General features: G+C 39.4%; 1 protein-coding gene across 7 annotated transcripts in view; it reads right to left on the reverse strand.

Annotated features, from left to right (window-relative positions):
* Nucleotides 1-19325, reverse strand: part of arhgap23a (Rho GTPase activating protein 23a) — a 131092-nt gene that overhangs the window by 20563 nt on the left and 91204 nt on the right. For 4 of the 7 annotated variants that reach the window (XM_022672816.2, XM_022672796.2, XM_022672783.2 and 1 more), the window contains 2 exons: nucleotides 15208-16897; nucleotides 1904-2059 (listed from right to left, as the gene is read on the reverse strand). In XM_022672816.2, the coding sequence (XP_022528537.2) occupies nucleotides 1904-2059; nucleotides 15208-16897 (1846 nt within the window). The remainder of the gene's footprint in view (nucleotides 1-1903; nucleotides 2060-15207; nucleotides 16898-19325) is intronic. The other 3 variants (XM_022672788.2, XM_022672807.2, XM_022672794.2) reach the window with 3 other exon arrangements.

Below are 19325 nucleotides of genomic sequence, written 5' to 3' on the forward strand. Positions count from 1 at the left end.
GACGATCATGTACACATGCAGGTGGGCATGCAGAGATGCGGTACAGAGGGTCTGACACGATCACGAATGGACAGTCTAATGCATGCACGAGTCTTCTGAAGGTAGGAGTGAAGAAGATCTTTAATGTAGGCAAGATTCTGTGTAGATCAGTGTAGGGACCATGCTGTACATGGGCTGTGTGGTATGTGTTGTTTTTGATAACCTGTTGTGAAACTAGAGTACCAATCAAAAGTTTGGACATATACTGGTTTGCTTTTACATTTATTTTAAATTTTACCCTGTGTTCTACCTCATTAAAATGATTTCTGTTGATTCACACTGATATAGATATAGTCCTGTGTAAACGTATTTCAGCAAAAAATAGTTAAAACCATTTATCTTTTAAGTATTTTTAACAAGAATGTGTAATTTTCCATCACTATGATTCCATTCACCTGATTCAACATCATTAAGCACTGATTTACAACACCAGGTGTTATTATGGTGTTATAATATGGACAGCTTTTGAGATGTATTAACCTCTTAAAAGCCTTCGTCCTCATTATTTTGCCCATTATTTTTGCCCATTATTTGGGCCCATTATTTTTTTTAAACTTTGACCCTCTGGTCTCATATGGAGACACTGCACATACCATCTTGTGGTCAAATGACTACATTACACTCAATTGTTGGAAACCATGACGGTGGGAATCCCAGTCAAAAGTTTCTACAGCCAGTGCAGACAGAAACATGGGCCAGCTAAAAATTTGCATCTGGTTTCTTTACATAGTGTAGAAGGCTAAAATTTTATTTTTGGACTAACTAAACCCTTCTAATCCCAAATGGCAAGGATCATTTTTTTTCATTGAGCTCCACTGGCTACCAGTTGATGCTCGCATCAAATTCAAAACTCTTACAATCGCCTACAATGTGATGACAGAACAGGCTCCTTCCTACCTGCACTCACTCCTGAAGGCTTACGCCACCTCCCGGCCGCTGCGCTCCTCCAGTGAACGTCGCCTCGCTTTGCCAAACACTCACACAAAGCAATCCAGACTGTTCTCGTACAGAGTTCCCCAATGGTGGAAAAACTACCTTTCACTACCAGATCAGGAGAATCTCTCACTATCTTTAAGAGACTCCTGAAAACAGAGCTCTTTCAAAAGCACTTACTCTCCTAACACCTCTAACACACTAACTACTTCTAACCTCATTTCCTTCTTCCCCTCCTTCACTCCTCTATCCCTTTATTTCCCTTCGACCTCCTTTAAGCCCTATCTAAAAATGGTTTATCTTAATTCCTATTACTTTTGTACTTCATTATTGTAAGTCGCTTTGGACGAAAGCATCTGCCAAATGTAATGTAATGTAAAAAATGTAATGTAATCTTTTTCAAATGTTAAAAGAAACTACTGCCCCCATCGGAGGACATAGTTATTATGCAAAAATAACTTCATGCATAAAGACAAAGTTTAGTTTTTATAAATCCCAAAAATTAAAAATGCACACTAAGCAAAAGTCCAGATCTCAGGAGGTTAATAAACACAGTGATGTACTTAACTACCCTAAATACCTAAACTACCCAGGTAGTCATATGTGTTTAAACCCTTTGCACAGTACATTTTTCACGTTTCATCTAATTAGACATGCTTGTATTGTGACAAAATCCTTGTGATTTTATATTGCAACCATATTACCCATATTTATAACGTTTTGGAGAACATCTCATCTATTTGGCTTATGTACATTTTGTAGATCAAAACATCTTTAACTACCTGAAAGACAAACTTGCACTTGACAGGTGCAGTGAAACTTTAAACTGGTACTGTGTTTCTAAGGTTGTTGTGATCGTGGGTGTGATTTTGTGTGTGTGTGTTTGTGTGTGTGTATCTCTCGGCGTTGCGTCTCTCACTACCGGACTCACTGCAGTCGTGGGAGAAGAGGCGGCTGAGGGGGAAGGTGAAGGTGGGGGAGGCCGGGCTGGCGGCCACAGCAGGGGCCGATTTAAGCCCACTGGACACGACGGAGGAGGCGGGGACGTGACACGCCCGCAAATCCACACCCGGACTGGTCGGCTCATCTGTGGGAGGAGCAAAAGTAGAGGACAGATGGGGGGGAAAGTAGAGAAAGAGGAGAAGGAAAAGGGAGGAAAGGAGGGAAGGTAAATTTGGAGAGAAGAAAGTAAGTAAGGAAACAAGAAAGAAGAAAGGAAGGAAAGAAGGAAGGAGGAAAGGGACAGAGGGATGAAGTTAAGAGGATAGTCAGGGAGGAGTAGAGAAAAGGGGAGAGAGCGAAGGTTACAGGAAAAGCCAATGGGGCAATGGGGCATTGCAGGGTTATTCTTCAAGAGTTTAGACACACATATATTTTCTATATAGTATGGACAGACGTTACTATCTTCACTAACTGGCTGTTTCGTAGCTAAAAGGTACAAGATAATAAGACTAAAATTGCACTGCTGAGGTAAATTTATGACTAATAGAGCATTGCTGAGGTACAAATATAATTAAAATTGCACTGGTGAGGTAAATGTATGATTTAAATTGCACAGAGATAAATATGAGACAAATACCATTATTGAGACACTAATGTATGACACAAAGAGTACTATTAAGGTACACATATGACTAAAATAGCACTGTTGAGGAAAATGTATGATTAGAAAAGAAGAGTTGAGGTACAAATGTGATTACAATTGCACTGCTCAGGTAAATGCATGACAAGAGTAGCTCTGCTAAAGTAAATTCATGATTAGTGAATAATTGCTGATTTTTTCTTGTTCTTTTTAATCTTTAATCTTTAAAAAGCAAAACAAAAATATCAAACCAAACCAAATGTTTAATTTTGACATGTAGCCAATCTTTGCAAGAGGCATCATTCATAAACCTTACAGAGAAGATGATCAGCTTTTTTCAGCAAAAGCCTGAAAGTGAAGAATCTTAATAACTAATAAATGATCATGAAAAAAGTAGTAAAATCCACAGAGAAACATTAAAAAATGAACAGCTTTCACTCATACCTGAGTCTTCAGCCTCCATGAGAACTGTACTCAATGTGGAAATGAGATGTGTGAGCAGTCTTTGTATGAGCAAAGGTTTCAGTTCTTTTCCAAAGGCACATGAGAGAGTGTGTGTGCATGTGTGTGCATGTGTGTGCCCTAGCTAGTGCAGGTACTGTATACTGTAACTGCATACACCTACCATGGCTTACTTCACTTTTCATAGAATCACTTCATATTAAATACAACCTACACTGTATGAAGAAAAGTATTGCGAAACCCACTCATGTATTGTTTTTTTAATTGATTTGAAAATCATTTGAATACTGTTAAAAATTATTATCCTGCTTTTATTGAAGTAACTGTCTCTTTTGCCCAGGGCCACCTGGAGCATGGCTATGTGGATTGGAGGTTGGAGCACCATCATTCCAGGGAACACAGTTGCACTGCTCCATAACTAAAATGCTGGGGGGTGGGGGCTTTATACCCCATTAGTTTATTGTGTATTTATCATTTGCGCTGTAGATTTAAAATAAAAATGTTTAACTTAATATTTAATGTTTGTGCTGTATTCTAGCATTATTCAATAATGTTCCTTGTAAGTCATTATTTGAGATTAGTTTGATATTAGAGCTACATATATTATAATGCATTCATAAGGCATTATAAATATGGCTATAAACACATGCTTGTATACAATGCACAATGCAAACAATTCTAGACATACTTTTTACTCATACTGCATAGTGCAAAGTTTCTTGAAACTGATATATATATATATATATATATATATATATATATAAGAGCTTATAATGCATTATAATAGTTACACATCACAATGCATGATGCACTTTTGTAAGTCTCCCTTCTAAATGTTGCAAATGTAAATGTAAATGATGCATAATAAACATGGCTATAATGTGTTACATCTTTAAAGACATATTTATATCCATGTGTATAATGTATTGTAATTAATGTGCTCATTTAGCTTAATTATTATTGCAGCTTTAACCCTGATGTTCTACAGCTTTCCCAGCTTTTTCTGAGACTTACAAGTGTCAATTTTACACAATAGTGGAACTAAAAACAACAGGTCTCATCTTAAATTCGCTCCCCCACACACAACTCATGCTCAACACAACTGTTTCTGTATGCTGGAGTGACAATGCCCTCTTACACCTTCGCTAAAGGCTTCTGCTTTCAGTTCTCCTTTAACCTCCACAGCAGAAAGACTGAGCTCCCTCAGACCACGGCCTGGTGTTACTCTTCATCAGCACAACAACAACTACCTTCCCTCGTTCTCCTCAGTAGCGAGAGCGGAGAAATTGCTCACAGGGTGGTGAGTTTGATAGCCAGGTCAACTAAGGGGAAATTTTACACCTAAATATTTAATTCAATTAAATTTTATTTATATACCGCTTTTTACAACAGAACATGGTTTGCGGCACATTTCATACCTGCTGTTTTAGTGTAGACCAAACTGAAAAGTCTAAAAGTCTTGAGCAAGACCTTTAACCCATTCCCAGCTCTAGAGGGGGGGCATAGCATGGCTGACTACTTAAGAGCTAGGCTCTGATATTTAAGCTGTTATAAGCAGTTAAAAATGTGGACACACCTTCTTATTCAATGATTTTCTACATGTATTTATTTAATTTATTTTCTACATTGTAGATTATTATTAAAGACAGGAAAACAATTAAGGGGCATATACATTCATATGGAATTATGACCTTAACCATACTGAAACGAGTGACTTGGGATAAGATGAAGCTTTACAGCATGAAGAAAAAACAGTAACTATTGTTCAGCACCTCCAGGAACTCCTTATTTCAAGACGCTGAAAAAACTAATCCATCTTACTCTACCTCATGAAGAGACTGAGATTAAAATTACCTAGACTGTGCAGACCTGTCCTCAAAGATAAATGTGATACTTACAAGAATCTAAAGTATAATACATATTCTGGTTGGTTTAACACTTTTATAGAATAATTTAGAATAATTCTGTAATCATAAAAAGAAAGAAAACACATTGAATCAAAAGAGGTGTGTCCATAGTTGAAGAGTACTATTCCAGGCCTGTAGGTGGCAGCAGCACACTACTACACTACCATTATTAAATACAGTCTGGATAGTGTTGCTAAAACACAGAGTGCTTTAGAAAAAAATACATGCATTGGTTTTAAGCTGTAGTTTGATTACATATCCTACAGTACAAATCCTATTATATGTCCAAGATTGTGGACACATTCTAAAGCACAGAACTGCATTCAGCTACTGCACTCATTGCCATCACAAATGCATACACAGTTTGTTTAGTCCCTATCATGAAGTATTATCAATATAATACATCTCTTTGGAGAAAAAATAACATGAACCTAATGTATTGGCACCATGAGCAATGCTACCTTTGCACTGTATCTGTCACACAGCCAAAAAAAAACTTTTTTATGTACCGGAATTTACAGACTATAACGTTCACCAAATTATAAGGTGCACTATCAATGAACGTCTATTTTCTGGTCTAAATGTAAAAGATTTGAGCCTCACTTTGCTGGAACTCGGTCTGTGCGGTAATGTTTAGCATGTTAGCTTACTCAGCTTAGCTGGTCTAAGCTTAGCTGTTCACCTCCAAGTTAAATTGTGGCAGAATTATTTATATTTCACTCCTCTGTCACTCCAACACCAGTTGATTGACTTTGCTCTTTCTGACAAGAGTTTTTTGGCCAGTATTTGTGTCAGTTAGTGAACAGCATCTGCTCTGAGCTGTTAAATTTGTCTAGCTAGCTAAAGAAAAGCTAGGTTAGTGCGTGGGCTACATAGCTAAAAACAATGTAAATTTGTCATTCTTGTCTAAACATTTATAAGTGAGTTTTCAGTTAGACATCTGTTCTGTGGTAAACAGAATGTTAGCTATCATGCTAACTAAGCTAAAGTTAACCAGCTTCTATTTCCTCATTTACAGTACTTAAAGGAGAAATCTGGTGTAAATTAGACTTAGGATGTAGTGAAACATGATAACTAGTACAAAAGTTTGTCAAATAGCCCACCTCCGTTAACCCCCAGCATTCCGAAATACAGCACTTTTAGCCGATGCTCCCAACAGACTTACAATGCTAGCGATAGGGGCATAGCACTGAACATGCAAAGAAATTTCAGGGCTCTCGGAATTCTACCAATGAAGTGTGGAGCTACTTTGAGCTTAATAATGCTGCAAACATAGTAATTTTTGCATGGGCAACACTATTCCCCTATTGCTAGCATTGCAAACCTGTTGGGAGTATCGGCTAAAAGTACTGTATTTCGGAATGCTAGGGGCGAACACAGATGGGATATTCAACAAAAGTTTGTACTTGCTATCATGTTTCACTACACCGCAAATCCATTTCACACCAGAGTTCTCCGTTAAATGCTTGCACATGTCAGAATGAGGGATTCACATTTTTTCAATGATTAATATAAAGGTGTGCACAGTGTTCTCTTAATATGTGACCCTGTAAAAAACTGAATCTGTATCTGTCTGATAGTGTTAATGTTTTTAATGTATGCAGCATGAAATAATACAAAAGCCATGTCATATTTTTGTTTTTTTTTTACAGTATCTGAACAATATGTGTGTTAACTCATGTGCAGATCCACAAGCTGATCATTTCTATGTTCTTCCATGTTCTGGACAAGGAGCCAGAGCAGAGTGTATTCATTCCCATTCCCATTCATCTCTCTCAGTCTTTCCCTCTATCGCTTTCTCTCTCTCACACACACACACACATACTCTCTCCTTTGCTCTCGAAGCAGGGGCGGAAACATTCCCAATCTGGGATGTAGAAGCTGGGCCTGTTTTCCAGCCACTGGCAGAAATAGCTTTACTGTGGGTTTAACAAAGGCGCTTATTACTGTAGCCCCAGATTTTTCTCACTCTTTCGTTCTCTCTCTCTTTTTCTCTCACCCTCTGTCTCTTACACACACACATGTGCAGATAATATACTTTATAAGTTTAACTTGTTCATGACTTTTCATTATTGGCAGCAAAGAAAACTCATATACACACACCTCCTACAACACATTAAAATTGTACCCAGCTAATAGAGAATGTTAATAAAAACAGTTAGCAACGTTTTGAAAAGGTAACATCAAGGTTAGTCTATAAAGTTATAGAATACATGTTCCAGCAACGTTCTGAAAATGTGTGTCATACACTAATAATGGTTTGCATCGCAAAGTTATTCGAATGTTTCTTACTTAACATTTCCAGATAGACAAATTCTAACATTATGGAAATGTTAAAAGTAACAATCCCACAACTAAAGATTAAAACTGTTCTAAAAACATCTAGAAAACTTGAGTGTTACTGTAATCAAAAAATGTTCTACTAACCAAACAAATGGTAGCTAGGTAAGAAGACCCACTAAGCAGGGAGACACCATACACAGAGAAAAACCCTTTCTACACTGGGATGCTGGAGCTGGGTGGAAAAAAAACACTGGGCTGACTGGGTGCAAGACTGGAGAGGGACAGCGTGACTAAAACTGCACAAGAACAAAGACACGCTACAAGTTTGTGAGGGACATCGATCACAGGTCGTCCTCTATCTGGGTTTGGTGGAATTTGTATGCATGTGTGTGTGAAGTGTATGTGTGTGTGCGAGTGTGTATGAAGTCCCCCTCCTCTTTCAAGGCATGACACAATGGCACCATTGAGGGCAGAAAGAGCTGAGTGTGCCGGTTGTGTCCGGTTATATGTGTGTGCATGTGTGTGTCACCCCTCACCCCAAAATATCCCAGTTTCCCACCCCCTTTTCCACTATCTGCTCCCATTCCAATTAAACCCCATTCCTTTATGCCATGCTAATGGAACATACTGCAAACCAAGTCACACACAAACACTATATGGACAAAAGTACTGGGACACCTGCTGATTTATTATTTCAACTACAAATAATGTCCAGATATTGGAGCTTTGCTTTTTGGATTTGATTGTATTAACTGGCCAGAAAATTAGTGAGGTCTGGCTAGATTTGTCTGTGCAGAAAAGTTAATTACAAAAACGACTAATTGTACAATAAATAAACATGATGATAATTTTTTGTGGCATTACATTGTATTTTGCTCCATACAAAAAAAATGTATATGCATTTCTGCCATTTTTACTAACTGACAATGTGAATTTGGCAGTTGTTCTGTATATGTCATAATTTTACAATAATTGAGCCAGTAGAAATGCTTTGAATAACTTAAAGTTGACATTAAGTTGACATTTTTGCATGAGAGCATTTGATTCCATTGTTCTTTATAGCGCTTTCAAACAACCATTTAAATCATCATTAAACTGTAGTGATCTCTTGTTTATGCTAGTCCTTAGACAGTTGCGCCACTTGAGAGCCCTGAACTCACATTTCAGTTCAAGACAACTGATCCAGTGATTACAGCATATAATGCATTGTTATTTATAACTCATGGACACCACTGTGTCTTATCTTAGAGGTCAATGTGATGACTGTGGAGCCAGATAATACCCACAGAATAATGTAACATGATGAAATCATATATCACTGCTGCAGAGGTGGGTAATCCATTTTATAAATAGCTCAGCTTTACCTATATCCTTATAGACAAGTCATTTCATCTCTGCAATGTCAGCAAGCAGTTATCCTAGATCATGCAAGACCAGTCTCCTATCTTTAAATGGAGAGAAACCAAAATATTTAAAATAAAAGGTCAAATTACTGTTTTAACAACATATTTGAAATCGCTGATAAAATCTAACAAAAAAATTTGTATAATTTGGCTCCCAACTGCACAAAAAGTATGATCTTGCAGCTTGGTATGGCTACTGCGCTTGCACAGATCTCCACATTGGGCGGATAAGGGTTAAAAAAAATGGAAATTTAAGTATTTGCTTGATAGCAATGGTGTATAAAAAACAACACAAGACCAAAGATGTTAGAATAATGTTTACACACTGCAGAAGCTAACATTGGCTCCACAAAAGGCTCAGGCCCTGCAAGATGGGTGAAAACAATGTAGCTTCAGATTTCTTGCTAGTAAAGCTTAGGCTATGTTTACCTTACCAGGCTGAAGTAACTCAAATCTGATTTTTTTTATGGCTGTGTGAACGTGTTTTTTTTATCAGATTTGAGTCACATTCATATGTGGTCTCAAACTGGATAAGTAACTGATCCATAGACATGTGACATTAATGTGAACTGTCAAATCAAAATTCATGTGTCTTTTTTTTTCTTTTAACGCATACGCTACGTGCTTTTCTCTCGTACCCACACATCTCTTGGTGCAGCTGTGCAGCTATAGCTGCAAAAACAGCAAAAGCAAACCATCTGGCTTTTTCTCACCTCCTTGACCTGAGCATTTACTTCAGCTGTTTTCTCTCCACTCCAGCAAAAGATGCTCCACATATGAGCTGCTAATGCATCCATTTCCCTTTATAAAGAGTCGTCTCTCAAATATTATGTTTTTTTTGTTGTTGGTGAAGAAGGTGCCATTTATACACAAATCAATGTGCACATGTGAAGCTTTTCAGGGACAGATTCGTTCACATTACACACAGATACAGGTCACTGACATTTGTGAATGTGAACCGTCAAGATAGCCAAATCCGATCTGAGCAAAACATCGGATTTGAGCAATGTGGCTTTTAATGTGAACATAGCCTGAGAATATTGGACAATTATAATTATTCTCTCTAAACAAACACTGGATAATTTCTGTCATACTGTCAAAAATGAAATGCGCTTTACTCCTGTAGAAACTATAAACCTGTCCACATAAACCACTGCTCAGGATTAGCACACTTAGCATTTCTGAGCTAAGTTCTGTTCCAGCTGGTAGAACCAAAAACAAAAAAACAAAATCTGCTGAAGGAATATTTCAGCAATGACATATTCAACTGGTGACACTTTAGACTGGTTTGGTGGGTCTGGACTATTACGCTAGAACATGTTGGAGGACTTATGATTTATGCAAAATAGGACAGAAATCCACAGCTCAGTATTTGCAAACCACTGGATAGGAAAGCACTGGTTCACATTATGTGATTATTTCCAGTGGTAGCACTTAAATATGCTTTACCAACACTCACAGACACACACTGTCATAAACACACTCGCTTGTGTCCTCTCAGAAAATCTAGAGATTTGAAGACGACAAAACAGCAGAGCAGCATCCAAATACATAGTTGCTCAACTGCCCAAAGATCAGATCAGCTCTTGTGTGTGTTCTGTGCGGCTTCATTCTCAGTGCCCGAGCTCTAACATGCCTCAGCTTGTGGATGTTTCTACGTTATCTATATGTACCTCTACAAACTCTGTTATTCCACTAGTTTCCCCCATCATTTCTTTTAAAGGGCCCACATTCTACGTTGTCCTGCATTTTATTGATTTTACAAAGACTTTTATGGGTTTTATGGTTTTATTAAGTTTTTGGTTATTTGCATTTGCCTTTAAAAGCAGTCCACATGCATTTTATATGACCATTTTCTAACCTTTCATTATCTCAAAGAATCAAAGGCCTCTTTCCACTGCAGGGAAAAATTATTTACCGTACAATTACGTGCTGAAGTGGACAGATTCATCTAGTTTTGTTTTAGTTTTTTTTTCATTTGCTTATAATAATAATAATTATGGGACAATTGCTCGATGTGTCCGGTCTCACATTCCTGCCCTGATTTCACAGAGTTAGCAAGGTAGCTAGCATCCTGGCTACTACCCTCAGCTCACATTGCTCTCTATTATGATGTTAGCATGCTGGCTAACAGGTTAACGCACACCAAGGTTACCAAGGACCAGCTAGCCAATCATCATTCTAGTGTTTGGACACACTTTAAATTTAGTGTTTTTCATTATTTAAAAAAATGTATGCATTGTAGATTAATACTAAAGTCATCCAAACTATAAGAATATGTTTTAGATTTTAGATTCTTTAAAGTAGCACCTCTTGCTTAGATGACAGCTTTGCACATCTCTGCATTTTCTCAGTCAACTTTATGATGTAAAGTCACATGGAATGGCTTTCAGGTAACAGCTGTGCTGCTGAACTTGTCAAGAATTAATTACTTAAATTTCTTGCTTTTCTAATGTGTTTGAGAGCATCAGTTGTAAAGTTGAATTAGTTAGTATACAGTAAAAAGCCCTATTTACCACTTCCTGTTCGTACAAAACAGGTTAGTATATAAATATTTAGTGTACAAACCTGCCAAACTTATACTATTAAGAATAGTATGTAGTTTAGAGCTTAGAGTATTAGAGTATCGAGCCCAAAATTGGGACGTAGCCTGTGTAAATGTTTCTATTTATTGTGACATCACAAAAACATTCAATTTGAAATGGGTTAATTTTGTAGTTTAACACATTTTACTGTATGTACTTGTATTGTAAACTCGTATTTATGTACTACATCAATGTCTTGTTTTTCAACAGAGCTAGCTAGCTAACTGTGCTAAGCACTATGCTACGCAGGTGTGTGTGTGTGTTAGCTGAAGCAGTTGTTAACGAGGAGTGCTGCAGGGCACGGTGGGTTTTTGTGCATGTTTGTGTGCACTGGGCGTGTGTCTAATGCACAGGAAAGCAGGTTATACTTCCAGATGTAAGGGCTTAGGCTCCTCTTTAGTCAGGCAGACGCTTGCGTAATTATGCTAACAGTTAGCAACACCGTAAGAGTGAACCACAGCAGGTGGGAAGGTAAACAGATAAAATCTTTTCACATTAAGACACAATAAGCACCAGTTTAGCTTGACCGCATCACAGCGAATTCCTGGAACCCTGATTAGTCAACCGATTATCTGCTTAGATCATGAACATTCGTAACATTGTTGTGTTCGGAAATGGAGGAGAAGAGGTTTTTGAAGCTGATGGCGCGCACGTGTGATGGCGCGTGTCTATCTGCTGCTTTTTTTTTCCTTTTGTTTTGGATGTTTCGCATTTTATCTGGCATTTTATTTCCAGATCTCCTCCTGGTCTCGCGCTCCTCCTTAGTTGAAGGCATGCTGGGACACGATCACTACAAGCTAGAGGCTAAAGCAAACACACACACACACACATACACACACACACACACAGGTTCTGCACTGTTCTTTTTGAATGCCAATCAATGAAGATCAATGAAATAAATTAACCACTTGAAGACAAGAGGTCTTACTTTTGTTTTGCTATACCTATAGTTTAAATTTAGATATTTGACAATTTTTATCAAAAGTTTACTTAGTTCTTTATTGTTTTAGTCAATAGTAATTGACTTTAGTAAACATCTTTTAATTTATATTGTCTGAAATTGGGCTCTTATTATGAAACCAAACATGGTTTTAAATCATAAGCTAACGGGTGATGCTACTGGTGGCGCTGTGCTGGTTAAATTAGTAGGTTCTGTGGTTTGATATGATATGTGGATTATGGTTATAGTTCACTCGAGTCCTTAGTTAAAGGCCTTAGAACACCGGAATGCAGCTAGCAACTCAATGCTAGCAAACAGATGAACTAAGAGCGTGTTAGCTTGGATGCTAACTGTTTTGCGAAATGAACTATTCACTGATTTTTTAGCCAGCTGCAGTTAGCAGTGCTAGCCAGTTTCGCTTAGCACTAGTAAATACCACCCGATAGCAGTAGACTGAGTGTTCCAGTAACCCAGGGCACTAAAAGATAATGGTTTGTCCTACGTAGCTTGTTTTAACATGGTAAACGCACAGACTGCAGCCCGATATACTTACCTAAGAGTGGCAAAAGGGCTAGCACTCCAGTGAGCAGCTAATGCTAATACTGCTCCAGCCTCAGCACTTTCAGAGAAACTTCACTGAAACTCCTCTATAATGCTGTACTTCAGTGAAGAGCCTTTACTGCTCCTTACAACCTGACCGGTAGAATTTATACATAAGGTGCACCGGATTATAAGGCACACTGACGATTTTGTGGAAAAAATTAAGTATTTTTAGTGCACCTTATTGTTTGAAAAATATGGCACTATGGCTGGTCAAACCCAGTTTTTTGTCATATCAGTTTGATTTTTTACAGTAATACCAAGTGAAATCAGAATTTTGGCAATTGAAGCCAAACTACATTTGGCAATTAAAATGCGACTGCATTTGCACAGATGCTTCTCAGTCTGGACAAATAATGTGACAAATAATGACCACAACAATAAAAAGTGTTTCGACTGTGGGGATTTAGCACATGAGGATAACTTTGTGATGTATGGGTATGTAAATCTGATCTTATTACATGCAAATAACAGTGCAGACTGTCATCTTAACTGATCTGATTTGAGAAATAAATCCAATTTAAATGTAGTCTGAACAGAGCCTAAATTCTTCGGAGTGGTAGATCCTACAGGGTTAGGATTAGGCAATTTCCACAAAAACAGATTATAGACACCTATAGACTATATGCATCAAATTAAGCGCTGAATAAAATATCACTTTTTTGATTTATAAACAAAAATTTGGTCTGTATTGAAAATTCACCAATTGAGCTTTTTCCTTACTTATTTGAATGGGAAAGCATTAATACTGAGTAAAACCATGCTTTTGTTATTTCCAGTGAATCAAACTGTTGCTTCTAAGCGTTAACTATCAGCAAATATCTTCAACAGGTTTCACGAGTTTCTCACAGGTTGCCAGTTCTTCTGTCACCTTCTAGTTCCGTACTACAGAATCAGGATGTACCAGTTTCATTCATTTTGTGTTAAAGAGGCAAGTACAGTAAAAATTCAGAAGGTTTAGTTGGTTTTCTTAAGAGTTTGATTTAGTCACAGACGTTTCATTCCTTCTGAATAACTGTGGGACATCCCGTAGTTATCCAACCCAAAAAAAATGCTAACATACAAGCATGCACTCTTACTCACACACACACACACACACACACACACACACACACAGGTACACCAGACAAGAGGAAATTAACAGCCAAGCCAGTGGGGCTGTGAGCTGTTATGACACAGTCATTCTCAAACATTCCCTTCTGTCTATTCTGTAAGTGTCTGGCCATGTCATCAACATTTCCTGCAACAGTATGCCAAAAAATATACCCTCCTGCATGTGTGACGTTGTTTTTTTTGTTATTACAGTGAGTCGTACCACACAACCTTATTCAAGAAGTATTAGTAACTTCATTCGAAACTAAACCACAAAAATCCTCACAGAAATAAGAGTTGAAACATAAGCAACTGCCTGGACAGGAAATGCTGATTTGAAGCAGTTGAAGAAAAGAGCAGATATAAAATAACAGTATTATATACTGAAAATGATAAAAGTGAAGTAGATGATGATGCACAGCAGAAGTACCCAGAGAGAAATGGTGCAGAGTTTGTGGAGAAAAAAAATCGTGGCTATTGGAACAAAACCTCGTATTCCTGAAATGGACATTTTAAAAGAAAGTTTATGGCACTAACAGAATGTTTTTATTTAAATTCTGAGGAAAATATAGAGTCGGAATTCTGAGGAAGATAAAAAGTCGGAATTCTGAAGCAGGTAAAGAGTTTAAATTCCAGGTCACAAAGCAAACGTTTGATGTGGAATGATCAGACAGATAACGAGTCAGGATTCTGAGGCAGCTATAGTGTTGGAATTCAGAGGCAGAGACTCAGAGTCAGACTACAAAACCTAATTTGAGTCGGAATTTTAAGGCAAACTCTAAGGCAGAAGAGTCTGAGTTGGACTCCGAGGTGGAATTCCAAAGATGACTCCTAATTACAATTCCTAGACAGAATTCCATGACAGACTTCAGGTCAAATTTCGGAGAAGCAATATCGAACTGATGGAATCTGTTTTTATGAAGATTGTATGTTACATTTATACATAGTATTGTAAAACAACATATAAATAATTACATTCTGACTTTGACGCAGCTGATGCTGAACATTGAGAGGACAATATAAAAACGCTAATTGCAAACTTCGTTTTTAGGCCCTGTAATAAGAATGCTATAATTATTATTTTTATTTTTTTCCGAGATTCCTGGTCCTAGACTGCATATTTTAGTGGATTCCCAACAACTAAACAACTAAAATGTAAAGACATAGTAAGCCAGGACTTACTGTGAAAAACACAGGGATAAAATTTTCTTAATTTCTACTGGTCCATTAATCCATGACACAATTCTTAATTTTTACTATCACAGGATTACGAGGTTTTGACATGAGAGCAGCAAAAAGCAAAAAAAAAAAAACCCTGAATAAAATGGAGGATGACTTAAGTAGGAGCAAGCGCAGCAGGTGTGGAAAAAGAGAAGCTCACCAATGAAGGGGATAGAGGCCAGCGAGTCATCCTCCACAGATAGTGGTGCTAGATTACCATTGGAACGCCGCTGGGAGATGGTACTTTCGGCTTTGGGCGGTGCTTCCGTTGGGTCAGATGTGAAGAGAAGAGGGTCGTCGTCTTCTATAGCCATTCCGTAATGTGGGTGCCGGTTTGTGTTGCCGCCCCTTCTCCCCATTGGTGGCTTCTGCCGCAGCACCACCTCCTGTACCTGGGCTTGAACCTCCTTTATTTCTCCACCCTCTCTTTCGTGGTTGGTCGGCCGGTGAGTTCTGTCCTGCCCTTCAGGGGCCGTGGGTGTGGCAGAGCTGGTAGGTGGTGCAGGGGATGGGGCAGAGGGAGGGGCTACACCCTCTGGTGGACTGGTCTTGGGCGTGGGTGTCCAGCTGAGGGCCGGGCCCATGTAGGATGGGTCCCGGAAGGAGTGGGCATGCTGCAGGATGCGTCCTGTCTTGCGGTTAAAGGAAGGGCTGTAGCTGCGGTAGCCCATGGACATTGGCTGCTCGTCCAGGCTCTGGCAGGACGGCAGGCGGCGGGTCTGGGGCATGGCCTGCTGCGGCTGAGGGGCCTGTGTTGAGTGCTGGGGTGAGTATGGGAGGTTTTGATGCTGCGATGGGTGCTGGGAAACTAGGGGTTTAGTCCGTTTCTGTTCGTGTTGGGGTGCCTGTGTGTGTCGGGCACCTGGGGGTGTCTGTGCAAGGCTGTATTGAGTGCTCTGCCTCTGATAGGCTTCAGCCCTAGACTGCGGTTGGTGGCCACCCCAGGATGGCCTCTCTTGGCATGGGGAAAGCACGCTGGGTGCTCGGTCCAGAGCCTCCAGCGAGCGCCCTGAATGTCCGTACCTTGTTTGGAGCAGGTTTTCAGATCTTGTGCAGTTAAAAGCCGAAATAGGGATGTTCTCGCCCTGCCAGTGACCACGGGCCCCAGGACCTGGCTGCTGCAAGTAAAGCAGGGTGTCCTGAGAGACACTGTGGGGAAAATCAGACCTCTGGGTCCGTCTTGTCCGGTTAAATTCCCCAAGACGGTCCTGCGAGAAGCTGCGGTGCCGAGGATGCAACGAGCGGACGCTGGGTCTTTCCCGCTCCCGCTCGTTAACCTGACTATAGTACCAGTTGCTAAGGGCTTGTTGGGTGCGTTCATTGTGGCTAGATGGGGGTGTATGCGTGGGCTGCGGTGGGCTAGCCCATCCTTGTGCAGTACCAACACCATAGTTGCCATAGGGACCATGGTGCAGCGGGCTTGCTAAGGCCCCCCCTGAGGAAGAAGAAGACGAGTAGGTACGTCCTCTCATTTGTCCCATCGCCTGCTGCCCCCTATCAGTCATCCCGTACCGAATCTCTTCAGTGCGATGTGCAGGGCTACTGTGTCCCACACCTCCCGGGTCACAGGCACGCCCCTCTGCCGCCCAGACAGTAGCATGGGCAGGGACAGTGATCCGGTTGTCGAGTGGTGGGGAAGGGCCAGAGGACGTAGAGCCGGGCCAGCGGCTCCAGTTGTCAAGTTGGTTCTGTCCCATTTGGACTCGAGAAGAGGTGGGGCAGGAGGTGTGACTTGTGGGAGGCTGAGATTTAGAACGTGGGGGGTAGCAAAGAGGAGGCGGTGGAGGGAGACACTGGGCTCCTCCTTTATACGGCTCGTTCCCTCTCAGGTAGGCATCTTGAGAGTACGCCTGTGTTAGAGAAGAAGAAAGAAAGAAAGAGATTAAGAAACAGCAATCCTGAATGGCAGTTCAAAACAGTACCACAAAAATGCAAAGAATTCGATACTGAGACTTCTAGGAATTTGTGTGGTATGGTGAAATCCCTCAGCCAGTAGGTATGAACAGTTTAGTCACCACTGGAAATGATCAATATAAACATCACCATATGATGCACACCTCACCTGCTCACACTAAATAAAAACACCAACTGCATAAATTTCACTATATTACAGCACCAAAACAGTTAAACCATATACACAAAGGGCTGGTGATCAGTAAAAAAACTTGTTAGAAGTCTGACCAACTGATTAAACAAGTGGAATCAAGTGTGATGATGATGCAGTCACAACAGCCTTCTTACTTCTTGTTACTTCCACAGTCTACTCAAACATACAGCAAACATACAACATTCCTAACAAATTGGCCCTTTTCAACAACACTGTCACATAGAAAAAAAGACAATTGCCGATACTTTATTCCTGGGCTGAAACTCCTCCAAACCACTATAACTGTCCTCAATTCCAAAAAGTTAAGGGTTCTTTCACACACCTGCCTTGTTTAATCCAAACTTTCAGACTTTTAGTTTGGTTCGAATCAAAATGCCAGGTTAAAAGGTATCACGAACCACAAACTGAGCAAAAGATGTGATGTCAGTCCAGATCTACTGAGCCACACTCCTGTTACCCTAAGGTTTAAAGCCTTTTTCTAGATGGTTTGATCTTTCAGACCAATTACAGTGTGCCGAGCATCAGCCTTAAAACTATACAGAGGAAAAAAGAAACAAGTGTTGTACTGAAGTGTGAATGCAGCGTGAAATTAAACCTAACTGGATCAAATCATTTTTAAATATACAGCTCTGATTTAGCTATTTAAAGGTACATATTTGTGTAAAATAAACATTGTTGTTTTATTATATAAACTACAGACATTTTTCCCAAATTCCAAATGAAAATATTGTCATTTAGAGCATTTATTTGCAGAAAATGAGAAATGGCTAAAATAACAAAAAAGATGCAGAGCTTTCAGACCTCAAATAATGCAAAGAAAACAAGTTCATATTCATAAAGTTTTAAGAGTTCAGAAATCAATATTTGGTAAATTAACCCTGGTTTTTAATCACAGTTTTCACGCATCTTGTCATGTTCTCCTCCACCAGTTTTACACACTGCTTTTGAATATCTTTATGCCACTCCTGGTGCAAACATTCAAGCAGTTCAGCTTGGTTTGATGGCTTGGTTTGACATAAACCTTGGTATGAATTCATCCTAGGATTTTGTTCCAAATACCTGGGTGGCTCTGTGTGTAGCTTAGCTGCAGAAGAACCATCCAGTCATTTGGAAATAAATCCTGGAATTAATGTTTACTTTCTGGACCTGTATTACCCACTTCTATTCACACCCAACCACAATAACGGCCTAAAGCAAAACGTTTAGATGCACAGAAGCATGAAATTAAAACTGCCTCAGACAGCAGCTGTAAGAAAACAAGTTATGTATATTAATATGAATTCCAGATATATATAATACCAATAAGAGAGGATCTATTTATTTTTGCAGTGTGCTCAATCCATATCACACTGTCTCCAATGTCCTAGCTGCACATACTGCATGTAGCGCATAGTCAGTCATGCGGTATCAAAATGCATTCAGTACACAAACAAAAAAACAACAAAAACAAGCGTTATGTGGGTTCAACAGAACAATACAGAGAAGTACAATCTGCTGCATTTTGAAGAATATTAGAAATACTACATTAAAACAGGAAAGTGATTTGCTTTCATAACAGATTTCTTTCTGTATTGCATGGGTTCCACATATGTTCCTTTGAGATCCTTTAGCAGCACTTTCATGCTGTAAATCTCCCGTTCTACTACATCCCAGAGGTGTTCTGCTGGATTCAGGCAAAGTGACTGACAAAAACACTAAAGAACAGTGAGAAACAACATTGTGAATCTACTCTGGAGTGACTGTAGCTTTTGAACGTAGTGCATTTTCATGCTGCAAATAGCTAATAGAATATGGGTAAATTGTGGTCATGAAAGGAAACACATGGTCAGCACCAACACTTAAATAGGTTGTGGTATTCAAGTGACCGTTGATTGGTATTAATATGTATAAAGTGTGCCAAGAAAGCATTCAATACAACATTACACTACATCCATCTGCCTGGACTGCTGACATATGGTAGGTTAGGTCAAATTATTTGAGCTGTTTGAGACATTTTTTGACCAGGGTATGTCTTTTTTTCCCATACTGTCCAGTTTTGGTGAGTCTGTCCCCACTGCAGCCTCAGGTTTTAGTTCTGGCTGACAAAATTGGAACATGGTCTTCTGCTGTTATAGCCCTAGCACCTCAATAATGGACTTTTGAAATGCTTTAACAGTTACCACAACTGTACA

This window comes from Astyanax mexicanus, chromosome 19 (assembly GCF_023375975.1).
Source record: "Astyanax mexicanus isolate ESR-SI-001 chromosome 19, AstMex3_surface, whole genome shotgun sequence".
NCBI classification, from domain to species: domain Eukaryota; kingdom Metazoa; phylum Chordata; class Actinopteri; order Characiformes; family Acestrorhamphidae; genus Astyanax; species Astyanax mexicanus.